The following is a 14,781-nucleotide window of genomic DNA, read 5'->3' as shown; positions in this document are numbered from 1 at the left end:
GCGGGGGGACCCGGAGGAGAGAGCGAGTGTCCGGCCCGGGCCGACTGCCTTCGTGGGGCACCCCCAGCCCTGAGACGCCCCCCGCCTGCTGCCATGTGCCTCCGTGGAGACCCCGCGTGTTTCCAAACTTTCTCCCAGCCGGTTCGGCTCTGAGTCGCGTTTCGGAGTGGTGTCTCCCCAGGGACAGGGGACCCAGGGCTTCGGCGGGCTGCAGACTGTCGGCTCCTCTCGGCAGGACTCCGAGGTGAGGAGAGCCCGCGCCTTCCCTTCTCCCCGTTCTTCTTCTCTGGGTTCCTCCATTCTTTCCCGGGGAGCTGAGCGCTCTGACCCCGGGTACAGCCGGGAGGGCCGGGCCGGGAGAGGGAGGGCGATCCGCAGTTCCACAAGGTGGCGGGGAGGGGAAGGCAGGGGAGGGCCGGGAGGTTCACGTAGAGATTTGGAAACTGCTTGCGGGGACTGCACTGTTGTTGCCAATGCTGGGCAGTGATTGCGGTTTTTCTCGCCCCCCCCTCCACCCTCTTTTAAAATCGTTTTTAAAGAGTTCTTTCCCTGGGACTGCAGTCCTCATCTGCCCTCCCCAGCCCGCGATCGGGCAAGAAGCTGAGTTCGACCCGTGGAGCCACCGCTTTTTCCAAAACGGTTTATCTTTGGTCGGATTTCTTCAAAAGAAAACCCAACAGGTTGCCAGCCCAGGCGCTGCGCACCCGTGGGCGCGGGAAGTTGCGCTCGGCCGTGCTGCCGGCGCAGACCCAGCTGCGGGAAGCGAGAGGAGGGACCAGGGCGATGGCTCGGCCTGACCCGTCCGCACCGCCCCCGCTGCTGTTGCTGCTCCTGGCACAGCTGGCCGGCCGGGCGGCGGCCGCCTCCAAGGCCCCTGTGTGCCAAGAGATCACGGTGCCCATGTGCCGAGGCATCGGCTACAACCTGACGCACATGCCCAACCAGTTCAACCACGACACGCAGGACGAGGCGGGCCTGGAGGTGCACCAGTTTTGGCCGCTGGTGGAGATCCACTGTTCGCCGGACCTTCTCTTCTTCCTGTGCTCCATGTACACGCCCATCTGCCTGCCGGACTACCACAAGCCGCTGCCGCCCTGCCGCTCCGTGTGCGAGCGTGCCAAGGCCGGCTGCTCGCCGCTCATGCGCCAGTATGGCTTCGCCTGGCCCGAGCGCATGAGCTGCGACCGCCTCCCGGTGCTGGGCCGGGATGCCGAGGTCCTGTGTATGGATTACAACCGCAGCGAGGCCACCACGGCGCCGCCCAGGGCCATCCCCGCCAAGCCCACGCGCTCAGGCCCGCTCGGGATGCCCGCCTCGGCGGGTGAGTGTGCCGCCGGGGGCCCATCGGTGTGCAAGTGCCGCAAGCCCTTTGTGCCCATCCTGAAGGAGTCCCACCCGCTGTACAACAAGGTGCGGACCGGCCAGGTGGCCAACTGCGCGGTGCCCTGCTATCAGCCGTCTTTCAGCCCCGACGAGCGCACGTTCGCCACCTTCTGGATCGGCCTGTGGTCGGTGCTGTGCTTCATCTCCACCTCCACCACGGTGGCCACCTTCCTCATCGACATGGAGCGCTTCCGCTACCCTGAGCGCCCCATCATCTTCCTGTCTGCCTGTTACCTGTGCGTGTCCCTGGGCTTCCTGGTACGCCTGGTGGTGGGCCACGCTAGTGTGGCGTGCAGCCGCGAGCACAGCCACATCCACTACGAGACCACTGGCCCGGCGCTCTGCACCGTCGTCTTCCTGCTGGTCTATTTCTTCGGCATGGCCAGCTCCATCTGGTGGGTCATCCTGTCGCTCACCTGGTTCTTGGCGGCTGGCATGAAGTGGGGCAACGAGGCCATCGCGGGCTACGCACAGTACTTCCACCTGGCCGCGTGGCTCATCCCTAGTGTCAAGTCCATCACGGCCTTGGCCCTGAGCTCTGTGGACGGGGACCCAGTGGCTGGCATCTGCTACGTGGGCAACCAGAACCTGAACTCGCTGCGCGGCTTCGTCCTGGGCCCGCTGGTGCTTTACCTGCTGGTGGGCACGCTCTTCCTGCTGGCGGGCTTCGTGTCCCTCTTCCGCATCCGCAGCGTCATCAAGCAGGGCGGCACCAAGACGGACAAGCTGGAGAAGCTCATGATCCGCATCGGCGTCTTCACGCTGCTCTACACGGTGCCCGCCAGCATCGTGGTGGCCTGCTACCTGTATGAGCAGCACTACCGGGAGAGCTGGGAGGCGGCGCTCACCTGCGCGTGCCCGGGCCCCGACGGTGGCCAGCCGCGCGCCAAGCCCGAGTACTGGGTGCTCATGCTGAAGTACTTCATGTGCCTTGTCGTGGGCATCACGTCGGGCGTCTGGATCTGGTCCGGCAAGACGGTGGAGTCGTGGCGGCGCTTCACCAGCCGCTGCTGCTGCCGCCCACGGCGGGGCCACAAGAGCGGCGGCGCCACTGCCGCGGGGGACTACGCCGAGGCCACCGCCGCGCTCACGGGCAGGACCGCGCCCCCGGGGCCCGCCGTTGCTTACCACAAGCAGGTGTCTCTGTCGCACGTGTAGAAGCCCCGGCTGACCGACTGGCCAGGGCGTTGGCTGGGAGCGCGGGCTGGGGGGTGTTGTTTGGTCGCATTGCCAAGGTCACTTCCGTTTACTTTCTCGGTGCAGAATGCAGCCTCTTGGGGCAACTTGGAGAGGGGGAGGAGAACCTGTCCCAGGACTTCGCAAAAGGGGCTCAGCCCACGTGTATTCTATTTTGCGTTTCTTTACCCGCCTTCTTTTAAGGGAACCTTGTTTTTTTAATTTATATATATATATATTTCCTTTTTTTTTTTTTTGCTTAAATTTTAACTGTTGCATTTTGGCAACAAAATTTACCTATGCTTTGGGGGCTTTACAATCCTGTGGTTGGCTTTATAATGAAGTTCCACTTGGTTCAGGTTTCTTTGAACTGTGTGCTCTGAAGAGGGAAATATAGATTTCCTATATCTGTGTCTTTTAAAAATTTTTTATTTTAATGTGAACAGTGAAAGTTGGGGTGGCCACTACTGGGAAGTTGGTGGGTGTGCGTTCTCAGCTGGTGTTTCCCGACATTCCTTTCTGTGCCCATTGATGTTCTAGGGTCAGCTGCTTTTTCCTGCTGATCCTGAAAGTTCACAGAAGGCCCAAGTCTCAACCAGAAGGGACCCATAGTGGGAAGCCTTCCAAAGGTGGCCAGGTGAGGGAGTGTGGAGCCAAGGCCGTCAGTTCTCTGTAGTCCTTGTCACCATCCTTATTTTTCACCAGCATCCGTGTTGTTTTGAACAGGTTCGAGGTAGCCTCATAGAGAGAGAGGGCCCAGTATAAATATTGGTGTAGCGGACACACCAGGGCCGCATCAGGCTGAGATTGCATTTTAGATGGGAGAGGTGGCAGTATTTGCCCAAAAAGGTGGTGGTGGTGGTGGTGGTGGTGGGGGGGGTTCTTAATAAGTTTGCAATCCTCTCTCCCTCTCTCAAAAATTTTATTTTGAAAGGAACTTGCAGTGAACTTACTTTTGGTGAAAGTAAACCCACTCCCTACACTTCTGGAAATACTTGGTGACAGTTACTAAAACAGCTTTTTTAAATTTAAGGACTCAAAAAAAAAAAAAAAAACCCCTGCTAATATAACCCCAGTAATGAAGTAAATTTCCAACACTTCTCTTATCTGCTCCACCCCCACCCCACCTCCTTTATCATGTTAAACAGTCGTTTTGCTTTTCTTATTCCTTCTCTCCTGGAGAGCCCAGATTAGAAGCCACACCCACCTTGGAAGGAGGTGCTTAAGCTGAGGAAGGGAGGCCTGTGCCCCACCTGTGAGCAAACACTGGCAGCCCAGAGGGAAAATAGTGTCCCTGGACTTTGGACTAGCTTATAGGCAAGACAGGGCTCCCTGCGGCCTCTGGAAACAAGTGAGACGCCTAATTCTGGCATAGCTTTCGTTTTTTTAAACAGATCGGTGTAATGCCCTCCCCTACCCCAATAGTTTTCTTAGGCTCCCAAAGAAAGCCTGCATACTGACCATTCTCTCTCTGTCTCTCTCTCCCTCTCATACACACACACACCTCTTTGCTATTAGCATATTCTATTTACTTTCTGGATTTCCTGAACCATTCCAGCATTCCTCTCTGAGTGCTTATATCTTGATGAACATACACACAGAGATTTCTTGGCTGTTGGAAAATCCTGTTGGCTTTCCTAATGTGCTTCACCATTCATTTCGGGTGGAGTGGAGGCCACTACTGAGGAACAGGGGTAACCGACCAGTGTGATTTCATCACCAGAACTAAGTAGGAGCTGAATTTGGGGACAAAAAAATGCCAGAGCAAATTAGAATTGGAGAGAGCCTCCTTAGGTAGGAAAACAGCCGAACTCTAGCCAGTGACACATTATTTATACCAAAGCTGGCAACACACAATTTAAGCCCAGATCAATTTTTACTTGTGGATACTAAGTAGATAACACTCGGAGTTCCCATTGGTAATGTAAACATTAGCTGATGGCCGGAAGCCTGGTAATCTGATTTTTAAGGACTCTCAAAAGCTGTTCACCTGTGTAAAAACGCAGCTCTTTCACACGCTTAGCCTCTGGTTCTAAGTTAAAATTTCAGTGGATTCCACAAAACCCAGTCCACTTTGCTACACAAGACTCTGCATGTCGTACTCTAACTTGCCAGAGGCTTCTTCCAGGGACCTTCTAGTAGCTACAGACCCGGGGCTAATTTTTCTGTTCTTTTCAAAGGAGGACTCTTCTAATCACCTGATTCATTCTCACATTTAGTGCCTCTTCCTGCCTAGCTCTGGCCTCCCCTCCTCCATCTAAAAGCTTTGAGATGAAGTAGACGAAAATATTTATTTCTGCACTTAGAAGTTGGGTTACTTCTATTAACAATGTGCCAAACCTGTGATAGGAGCCCTGGTGGTTACGGGTTGGGCTGTGATTCTCCAGGTCAGCAGTTCAAAACCACCAGCCACTCCACAGGAGAAAGTCGGGGCTTTCTACTCCCGTAGAGAGTCTGAAACCCACAGGGGCATCTCCACCCTGCCCTATAGGGTCACTATGAGTCAGCATCTTCTGGAAGGCAGTGCATGAGGGAAGCCTGTGCTACACTGAAGAATTCAAGCTGGTTAAAGGATGCTAAGGTCTAAGTCTCCATGTCCCCACCCCTGCTCTTTGTCTCTTCTCCCTCCTCCCCCTAAAAGGGACAAAACTCAAATGTCCACCTGCTTCCCTAAAGCCTGTCAACAGCCCCTCCCCCTGCCCAGGTCCTCTTTCCTCTGGAGCACTGTTTTCCCCGGATTTGCATATTCACTTAAGGAAAAGCAATCCTCACTCTTGAAACCAGGGGTAGCATAGTGACTTCCTTTCTCCAGCGCTGGCTCTGCCGAGCTTGGGAGGTAGGACCCGCTTTAGTCCCCTGGATCCTGAAGGCTACCCTTTCCCCAGTCCAGCCTGACACCCCCTCTCGCCTCACAGATGTGGCGTGAGGATTTCCCTAGGTTGTCCAAAGGAACTAATCAGCTGCCCAGGTGGAGGAAGTCTTTTTCATTGAATCCAATTTACCTGTTCACATCCTGAAATGGCCTGACTTGGCATGGAGTCCTTTTTCGTGGTGCCTTATTATACTGGTTTCAAGGTTCAAATCTCTGTCCTGCTTTCATACTGTGACTGTTTCCAGTGACCAGGGCCTGTGTGTGCATGTTTGCGACTGTGCGAGTGTACAAGCGTATGGAGTGTGCCCTAGCACGGCTTCAGAGCCGGCATTCATTAGGCTGAGTTCTGGGCCAGGACCACCTTAGGCTTGACACCAGCTTCCAGGAGCTCAGGAACAACTCTCCTGCTCTCACACCAACCCTTCCAAGCAGCAGCTGGGACCTGAGCTCTTAAGCACAGCAGGGGAACCCAGCAGCTCGGAAATGGACTGCCACCCTGCTCGAGGCTGTTTTCCCTTTTGTATTCTGCAGAAAGATCCTGGGGATGGGACGTGGGGGGCTGGGACACAAGACCAAATCACTGCTTCTTACCACAGAACGTGGCACACTGGCCCGAGAACATCCCAGACGGCAGATGCGAGGAGTGGCTGAAAATGGCCTTCTTTCTTGCCTGCTCTTGCCCAGAGTCCCATTTGCAGTGGGATGTCCGAAAGCAAACGCTACCTAGAAGTGAGATGGGTGAGGGGCCAGGGCTGGGCAGCATGTAAGTGAAGGAGGAACCTGAGCCCCAGGCTCTCCAAGCTGCCGGAGCAACTCGGTGTCCATGATGGGATTCCACCCAGGATAATGTCGGTGGTACGCTATTTTTAAGACAATGTTACTTTATGGTGTTACACATACTGTATGTATAGTGTGTATGTTTTGTGGGTGTATATACATAATATATATTATATATATGAGAGATTTAGTGACTTTTGATACGGGTTTGGTGCAGGTGAATTCATTACTGAGCCAAATGAGGCACATACCAAGTCAGTCGTGGGAATCCAGGGCTTTCAGTCATTTTTATGGTTTCAAGGTAATGGGCTTAGTGCCTGCCCCCGAGCACCATCACGCCAGACCAAGAACTCACACGAGAGCCGGCAGCGCTGTACTGGCAGACAATCAACTTGCACCTATCCATGCTTACTGGCAGGTGATTCTAACCCTGAATCCAAGGCATTAACCAGCGGAGACCCAGAGCAGCTCGGGGAAGGGGAAGGAGTGTTTGGTTTGGTTTTCTTCCTGGAAGTCCGTAGAATAACAGTTGTGTGTGGTTATGTTAGTCTCAAGATACTTTATTACTTTGTATGATATTTGTGGAAAGGTAAAATGATGGTTTCAGATTTTTTTATCAAATATGGAGATTAGCTATTTATGAAAAACAAAGAAATGTCTATTTTTGTTTCTTTGTTCCCGATTAATGTAGCTATCATCTTAAAGTGCATTAAAGCAACGATAAAGAAAACAAAAGGATCTTCTTCTCTTCCTGCTTGGGCGGAGGGACACCCGCGCTCTCTAAGTGCATCCGAGGAGCTAGGTGGCCTCGAGCCTGACATCAGATTCCTCAAGTGTGCCTGCAACAGTCAGGGCAGCGCTCTTAGAAAAAGAAAAGCACACGCCCATCACTTCACTAACAAGTACGCAAGGTGGGTTTCTCCAACGGCCGTCTTGACACACACGAAGCAAGGAAGGGAAGTCCCGAGCAAAGACGGCGCGGTGAGACTGCCCCCTTTGCAAGCCCTCAGCCGGGGCTGGCATTGCACCTGTCGGAGGAGAGATGCTCTTCTTCCTGTCTGTCGGCTGGGGAGCGGGGCGCAGTGACGCCCCCCAAACCATCACAAAAATGAGAAGTACAACTTCCTGACAAGCGTTCCGTGCAAGTCAGGGAGCCCCAGAGAGAAGTTCCCTTTCAGAGTAGCTCTGAGCATCTGGCCAGATGCTTGGGTCCAGACACAATTGTGGACGTTAGGTGGTCCCTGATTCCATTCCAAGGAGTCCACTGCAGAGCGCTTCTGACACTTAAGTCTAATGCCCCCCCCCCATGATTTCATTAGTATTTCCTTTTATTATCAGTTATCTTTAAAGATCAGAACCGTGACTATCTGCTAGTGAACACCTGAGAATGGTAACAGCAAATCAGGAGCTGCAACAAGGTAAGTAGCACATGTCAATACTGATAAGCTGCAACGAAAAAAAAAAGATGGTTAAGCGATGAAGCGAGCGAGGTTCTTCAGAACTCCATTTGGTCGTAAACTGAGGACTGACCTCCACTTTCTTTTGGCTGCCACTTTGGCAAAATGCAGATTAGCCACTCAGCTACGAAACACCTCCTGTAAATGTCTGTCTAGTGTCCTGAGACATTTCTGTCCTGAGGCAAAAGTATGCAGACGAACATGGATAATGTGCTTAATGTCGTGTTGTGGGAGCTAAGACAAAGCCCTTAAGAGGTAACTAACAGTATGAGAGAGTAGGTCATTAAATGTCAGAGTGAGCGGTACGAACTTTAGAACAGTGGTTCTCAACCTTCCTAATGCTGCGACCCTTTCATAAAGTTCCTCATGTTGGGATGGCCCCCAACCCTAAAATTATTTTTGTTGCTACTTCATCACCTTCATTTTGCTACTGTTTTATGAATGGGGCAACCCCTGTGAAAGGGTCGTTTGACCCCCAAAGGGGTCCCGACCCACAGGTTGAGAACAGCCGCTTTAGAGGTCAGTACCTGAATTAGGGCAGGTGGGAGAGGCAGTCGTTGAGCAAGCTCCTGACACAGACCTTACACCTCAGGATCCTATTTTTTCTCATTTTCCCGGTGGCAAAAGTGGGGTCACAAGCTGGAGCAGAGGTGCTGTACTCGACTTGGTAGCTCAGAAAAATAGGTTGTCAGATATTTATTGGTACCGGGAGCCGGCAAGCCAATGCCAAAGCGTGACAACCCCGGGGGTGTCTAAGGAGAGCTGCTCCCGAAGGCTCAGTGATGGAGAGTTTGGAAGCAGGTCATCAGGCCTCATCCGAGGTACTTCTAGGTGGACTCAAACCCACAGCCGCTCAGTGGCCCTGAGCACACGCCCCGGGACAGTCCGGCGGTACTTCGGTGCGGAGCTCTTCCGTGTGTCCCATCCTGGACACGGGGTAGAGACCAGGAATGATGCTGAGTGGAGATGGGAGCAGGGCTACTGGGGACTTGAGACCCAGCTTCTTTATGGTCCTTGTGATCTTGGACAAAACCTCCGTTTCCTCACGTAGGAGATGGGGGAGGAGAGTACCCATAGGGTTAGAAAGTGAAAAGATTAAATCCAGTTCAGGCAAGTAAGACGGTTATGGGTATGAGGAGGAAGCAGCTATTTGGGGTTGAAATGAGAAGGAAGTTATGGAGAGACTAAGTGTACATTTCAGTCTGTCCACGATGCTCCGGTTAAAAATGTGGACGCTCAGCCTTCAGCCTCACGAATGGACACTCAGTGGGTCTGCAGCCTTCCAAGAGGTGACTTCTTTTTCTTAAGTCAACTTACTATGGGAAAATAGTTTTGAGTTTATGAAAAAGTTGCAAAAAATAGTTCAGAGTCCCCGTCTACCTGGCACCCCTGCTCCCTTCGTGCTCCCGTCTTATATGACCACAGCACAGCTGTCAGAAGTAAGAGGTTGGTATTGGCACGTTGCTGTTAACTGGACTTTGTTCGAATACAGCAGCTCTCCCACGATGCACTGCCTGCTGCAGGATCCGGTGCAGGAGACCGGGTACTGTTAGCCCGTCTGCATCTTTCACAGGCACTTCCGCTTAGAGGGCTGTGGGTGGAGAGCGCATCCTGAGCACCACGTGGGCCCATGAAAGCCCTGCGCAGGCAGAGGCCAGCTGCCCCAGCACTAAGTAGAGAGGGTGAAGGCTGTTTTGAGGAGTAAATTGGGAGAGAGGGCTGAACTGGGAGGTTGATTTTAAAGGATAGGGATGGAATCCCAGTCTAAAATGAGAGGGGACTACCTAGAGAAAGAGAGACAGCCTCTCTAAAGCCAGATGCAGTGTTCCATTTTCAGCTGCCACCTGGTCTTCACCCTAGACTTGATGAGGGGCTTCGCAGAGTTCATGGAAAATTTCCATGATCTTAATTCCATTTCCCCAGGAATTCCCCCACCACTCCCCCACCACCACCACCACACACCCCTCCAGGAGATTTTTGAGGCTCCCTTCATATATATATATACACACATTTTGCCCTTTGGGGAGGTCAGGAAAGCTGGAAAATGAGCAAGCTGGAGACACCGGAAGGAAACCTGTTGGCCTTGAGTCCATCCCGCCACACAGCCGCCACCCTGGACTGAGCAGAACTCCCCTCAGGGTTTCGCCGGTTGTCGGCTTTATGGGAGCTGACTGCGCGGAGCAGCTGATGGTGCATTGTAAGCACCCACCTTTAGGTGAGCAGCAGCTCTGGGAGCCTCTTTGGGGACACACAGAAGGGCTCAAACAGGTGGCTAGAGGAGTTTGCAAGGGGCTCGTTGGCTAGCTTAAGCTTGTGAGCCAGACAAACACAGGCTGCCTCAAGCCTGGGCAAGTGCTGTGGAGTGGCTCACAGGAAGCGACATCAAGCTTGGCCAAGCTGGACAGGAGCAGGTCCAAGGGAGGATTTCGCCGAGTGAAGGCCCCTAACAGACGTGGGGGACAATGGATGGGTCTAAGAAGTGGAAGAAACACAGCACTGGAAGAGTTCGTTCTCGTGTTGCGAGGTGCCATCGAGCCGGTTCTGACTAGGGACAACCGACTGAACACCACCCAGTCTTGCATCATCCTCGCAATTTTTCGTATGTTTGAGCCCATTGTTGCAACCACTGTGTCGATCCATCTTGTCGGCGGACTTCGTCTTTTTTGCCGACTTTCTACTTTCCCAGGCGAGATGCAAGTCCCACGGTCTTGGAGGAAGTTCAGTGCTCGTGCTGGGCTCTAAATGGGAGAATGTCACACAGTACTGGGTTCAGACACGCATGCCTTTACTCCCAACAAAATGGTTTAAACACAACTACCATTAGTGGGTGGCCAAGGGGTGCCTAAAAAACCCCTAAACTCATTGCCATCAAGTCACTTGTGACCCATAGTGACTCTAGAACAGGGTAGAATTGCCCCCGTTTCCAAGCGTCAACCTTGAAGTAGAAAGCCTAATCTTCCTCCTGAGAAATAGCGGGTGGTTTTGAACTGCTGACCTTGTGGCTCAATGTGTAACCCACTGTGCCAATAGGGCGTGTCAAGTAAACCGGGTCCAATCAAAACAGTGGCTTCCCAGAGCATCTGCTGGGCCAGTTAAATTCAAGGCAGAGAGATCAATTTAGAAGATAATGACGACAGTTCGGTTCTTAGAGATTGGCAAGGGAAAATCTCGATACATTTGTTGAAGGACACAGGGTGATCACGGGCGTTCATTATAAAGAAGCTTTTAGGGAGAACAAATTGCGTTGATGAGGAAAAGGCCAGAAAGTTTGCACCAAGGAAATGTATTTCCACCCTGACAATGTACCTGCTCCTTCAAGAGCAGCCAGGACTGTCCGAAAAGAGTTCTCTTGGGAAACGGTATGCCATTCACCCTGGTCTTGCCCCATCAGACTCCTCAAACTCAAAAAACACTGGGAAAAGCCACGTCTGAGTCCTCCGAGGACGCCTGCCCTGCTGTTTGATGTTGTGTAAATGGGAGAACATGGACTTCTATAGGGAAGGGTTAGAGAGCTGGAAATACCACCTTCAGAAACGTCTACAACTAGAGGGAGGATAAGTTGAGGAATAATAACTTCACATGTTTTTATTATGTTAAGCTATCTGGTTTTGAGGCGATCACGTTTACTTGGTACACATCTAGGGTAGCATAGCAGGGTACCGGTGGGACTGCTAACAGCAAGTCAACAGCTCAAGGTAAGCCATTTGTAACTCTCTAGAGGAGCAATTGATAGCTTTAGCCTTTTCTCAAGGACCGGCTGACCTGTTAGCAGTTCTACGCTTACCCCACAATGCCACCAGGCAGGGCTTTGACACCAAATTACACTCCTGCCTCGCAGGAGAGAAGGCTTTCTATTGCTGTCAAACATTAGCCTCAGAAACCCACAGGGGCAGTTCCACGTTGTCCTCTATGAGCCAGCACCCACTCCCTGGTAGTGAGCTTGTGGTCTGAATGTTCCGGCTGTGGCCAAGTCAGGGGTGTCAGTTAAATGCAGAAAGTTGGAAAGAGCTACCACCACCCACTACCATCAGGTCAATTGGAGTGGCTCTACACAAGTTTCCCAAGCTATGTATCTTTACCAAAGCAGATGGCCTCCCCTTTCTCCCTCAGAGAGATGGGTGGGTCTGAGTGGCCAAGCTTCCTGTGAGCAGCCCAATGCTTACCCAATAATACCACCAGCCATCTCTCAGGGCTCCACGCCACCCCCACCCCCCAGTCAAAACAAAAACCTATCGTAATCGAGCCGATGCCGACTCCTAGTGACCCTGTGGAGGATTTCTGAGGCTGTAACTCTCTAGAGGAGCAATTGTTAGCTTTAGTCTTTTCTCAAGGACCGGCTGACCTGTTAGCAGTTCTACGCTTACCCCTCAATGCCACCAGGCAGGGCTTTGACACCAAATTACACTCCCTGCCATCCAGCCAGTCTGACTCATAGTGACCCCATAGGACAGGGCAGAACTGCTCCTGTGGGTTCCCGAGGTTGTAGCTCTTTAGAAAGCCTCATCTTTATCCCACGGAGCACACGGTGGTTTCGAATCTCTGATTTCATAGTTAGCAGCCCAGTGTGCATTCCACTATACCACCAGTTCTCTGAAGCAGCTCAAATAGGTGTTGACTTAAAGATCAGGCATTGTGATCAGTGGGTGATAAGAGCCAACAGTGAAGGCTAGAATTAGGGAGACGAACTGGAACGATAACTAGTAAATCATTTTGGAATTCTTTTACATTAAAAATATATTGATACTTTATTGAGGATCATAGATTTTGGGGTTATCACTGATTTCCTGAATCACATTTGAATCACTTAGCTCCCTTTCCAACAGTTTCAATAATTATCCCCTGGTCTCCACACTCCCCTCCCCCCATTTGACTTGATTTCTCCTTAGTTCTATTTCAAGTGCCCATTGGTTCGCCTGGCACCCTAGAGACGCTAAATCACAAACGGTTAAAGAATCACCGTTAGTACATGTTCTCTCACCTGCCAAGCCCATTTTAAATAGGTGAGTGGAAATTACCTGAGACACCACGCTGATTGCTCCTGAGTCCGGGGTCCAGAAGGGCTCCCAGACCTTTTGCATGGCTTGCTGGCAGTGTCAGGCTGGATTCCAGGTCGTAATTTGCAGTGTTAAACTTTTGGTGATCTAATTCTTACACTTGCTGATTGATGCTGGGTGTTATTTACAGATTCCACTCAGAAACTAGCACTTAGCCTGGGACACTATTCTGCTGGTTGTCAAGTACTTTACTAAGTTGGTCCATTTTCAAGCACTGAGTTCCCGGGCAAGGGAGCAGTCACAGTTGTTTCAGTCTGTGGTTAGGGAGGAGCAGCCCTGGTGGCGGAGTGGACTACACACAGGGCCAAGAACCACAAGGTCAGCTGCTTCACAGGGGAAAGATGAGGCTTTCTACTCCCCCAAAGATTTACAGTCTTGGAAACCCAAGGGGACAGCTCTACCTTCCCTGTATGGTCGCCGTGAGTCCGAATCTACTGGATGGCAGTACGTTTTGTTTTGGTTTGGTTTTCTGGAGGAAGAGAAGGCAGGATTGAGTGATAGAAGATTCTATCTAACCTAGATGCTATGGCTAAATCTGTTCAGCAAAACACTATAACCCGAGTACAGAGTAGACTGAATTACATTTTTTTAATTTAATAATGGCTCAAGCATGAATAGTATCTAAATTTGTGTAGAGATGTAAGAAAATTAAACCAAGAAACTAATATGCCCAAACTACACGGGAGCAAACAGAGAGAGAGAGAGAGAGAGAGAGAGAGAGGAGGACCGCATCCTGACCCACCAAGCTTCGAGAACATTCCTGCTCAGAGCAGCCAATGCACAGAGAGGACCGTAAGGTCGGCCTCACCACGAGACATGATGTCCCTTTACTGTCCCACTGTGCTACGGGGGGCAGCACTGGAGACACAGTGTGGGAAATGTGCCCGGTCTGACCCCACCACACCAGGGCGTAACACAAAGGGAGTGCAACAGAACAGCAAGGGAACAAAGCAACAAAGTCCCTGAGGAATTCTGAAAATAGACTTCGGACTTAGGGGGCAGGGCTTGGCACTGCATCACACCCAATCGGAATACATTCCTAAGGGTCAGCAGACAGACCTGGAACTATTCATAGGCTAGTTTTTGTTTTGTTTTTTTCACGTCTATCGCAGTGTGCTAGTCTGGGTAGACTAGAGAAACAAATCCCAGAAGACTCATGTGTATAAGAGCTTTATATAAAAGAGCAATTGTATATTAAGAAAACATCCCAGCCTAGTCCAGATCAAGTCCTTAAGTCCGATAGCAGCCCATATGTCCGATACCAGTCCATAAATTCTTTTAGACACACAGTCATGCAATGATGTTGAACGCAGGAAGATCACAGGCCAGTGGGTGGAAAGTCTCATGGATGCAGTGGCAGTGGAAGCATCTCAGCACTGGTGTGGGTCTCCACATGGCTCCTCCAGCTCCAGGGCTCTGGTTCCATCAGGGATCTCCATGTGGCTTGTCAGCAGAAAGACAAGCAGAGTATCTGTGTATCTGGCCTCCAGTGAGCTGTTTATCTCCGTGGTGCCTCCAAATGAGTTCATCAAGCTGAGACCTGATTGACAGGCTAGACTCCACCCCTTTACAAGTTGACACCAGATTGTTACTACCACAGGCAGGATAAACAATCCCAAGGAGAAAACAACAGGACTATGGTTGTGGGGCAGGGCAAGGGAGAGGAGGAGGTGGGGGAAAGGGAGAGGGGAGCCAACGAACCCAGGGACAAAGGAACAATAGATCTAAAATAGATGGGGAGGAGGGCATAGAATGCCAGGTGGGGTTCAATCAAGTGCAATGTAGCTGAGAGGAAGTACAGAGAGCCGAATGAAGGTTGAACATGATAGTGGATCAGGAGGAAAGTAACTAGGAGCCAAAAGACATTTATAAAGGTATAAACATAGGCATGTACACATATAAATATATTAATAATAATGATAGGGATATAGGTCTATGTACACATATTTATAGGTTAAGTATTAAAGTAGCAGATGGACATTGGGCCTCTACTCAAGTCCTACCTCTACACAAGAACACTTTGTTCTAATAATCTGGCATTCTGTGATGCTCACTTTCCCAA

The 14,781-nt window shown here is 51.3% G+C and overlaps 1 protein-coding gene across 1 annotated transcript; it reads left to right on the top strand.

The window, feature by feature from the left end:
* The first annotated feature begins 53 nt into the window (after positions 1-53).
* On the top strand, positions 54-2,966 carry FZD5 (frizzled class receptor 5). The gene is made up of 2 exons (XM_004701569.2): positions 54-244; positions 540-2,966. The coding sequence occupies exon 2, from the start codon at positions 784-786 to the stop codon at positions 2,539-2,541; it is 1,758 nt and encodes a 585-aa protein (XP_004701626.1). The 5' UTR covers positions 54-244; positions 540-783; the 3' UTR covers positions 2,542-2,966.
* Positions 2,967-14,781: the final 11,815 nt, after the last annotated feature.

Source organism: Echinops telfairi, unplaced genomic scaffold (assembly GCF_000313985.2).
Source record: "Echinops telfairi isolate 266 unplaced genomic scaffold, ASM31398v2 ScPeMD7_3;HRSCAF=10, whole genome shotgun sequence".
Taxonomy (NCBI): domain Eukaryota; kingdom Metazoa; phylum Chordata; class Mammalia; order Afrosoricida; family Tenrecidae; genus Echinops; species Echinops telfairi.
The sequence above is the reverse complement of the archived record's forward strand: the minus strand, read 5'-3'. Positions and strand labels throughout refer to the sequence as shown.

What these genes read in the sequence shown, in the direction of transcription:
- FZD5 (XM_004701569.2), top strand. Translation starts at nt 784, where the DNA reads ATGGCTCGGCCTGACCCGTCCGCACCGCCCCCGCTGCTGTTGCTGCTC.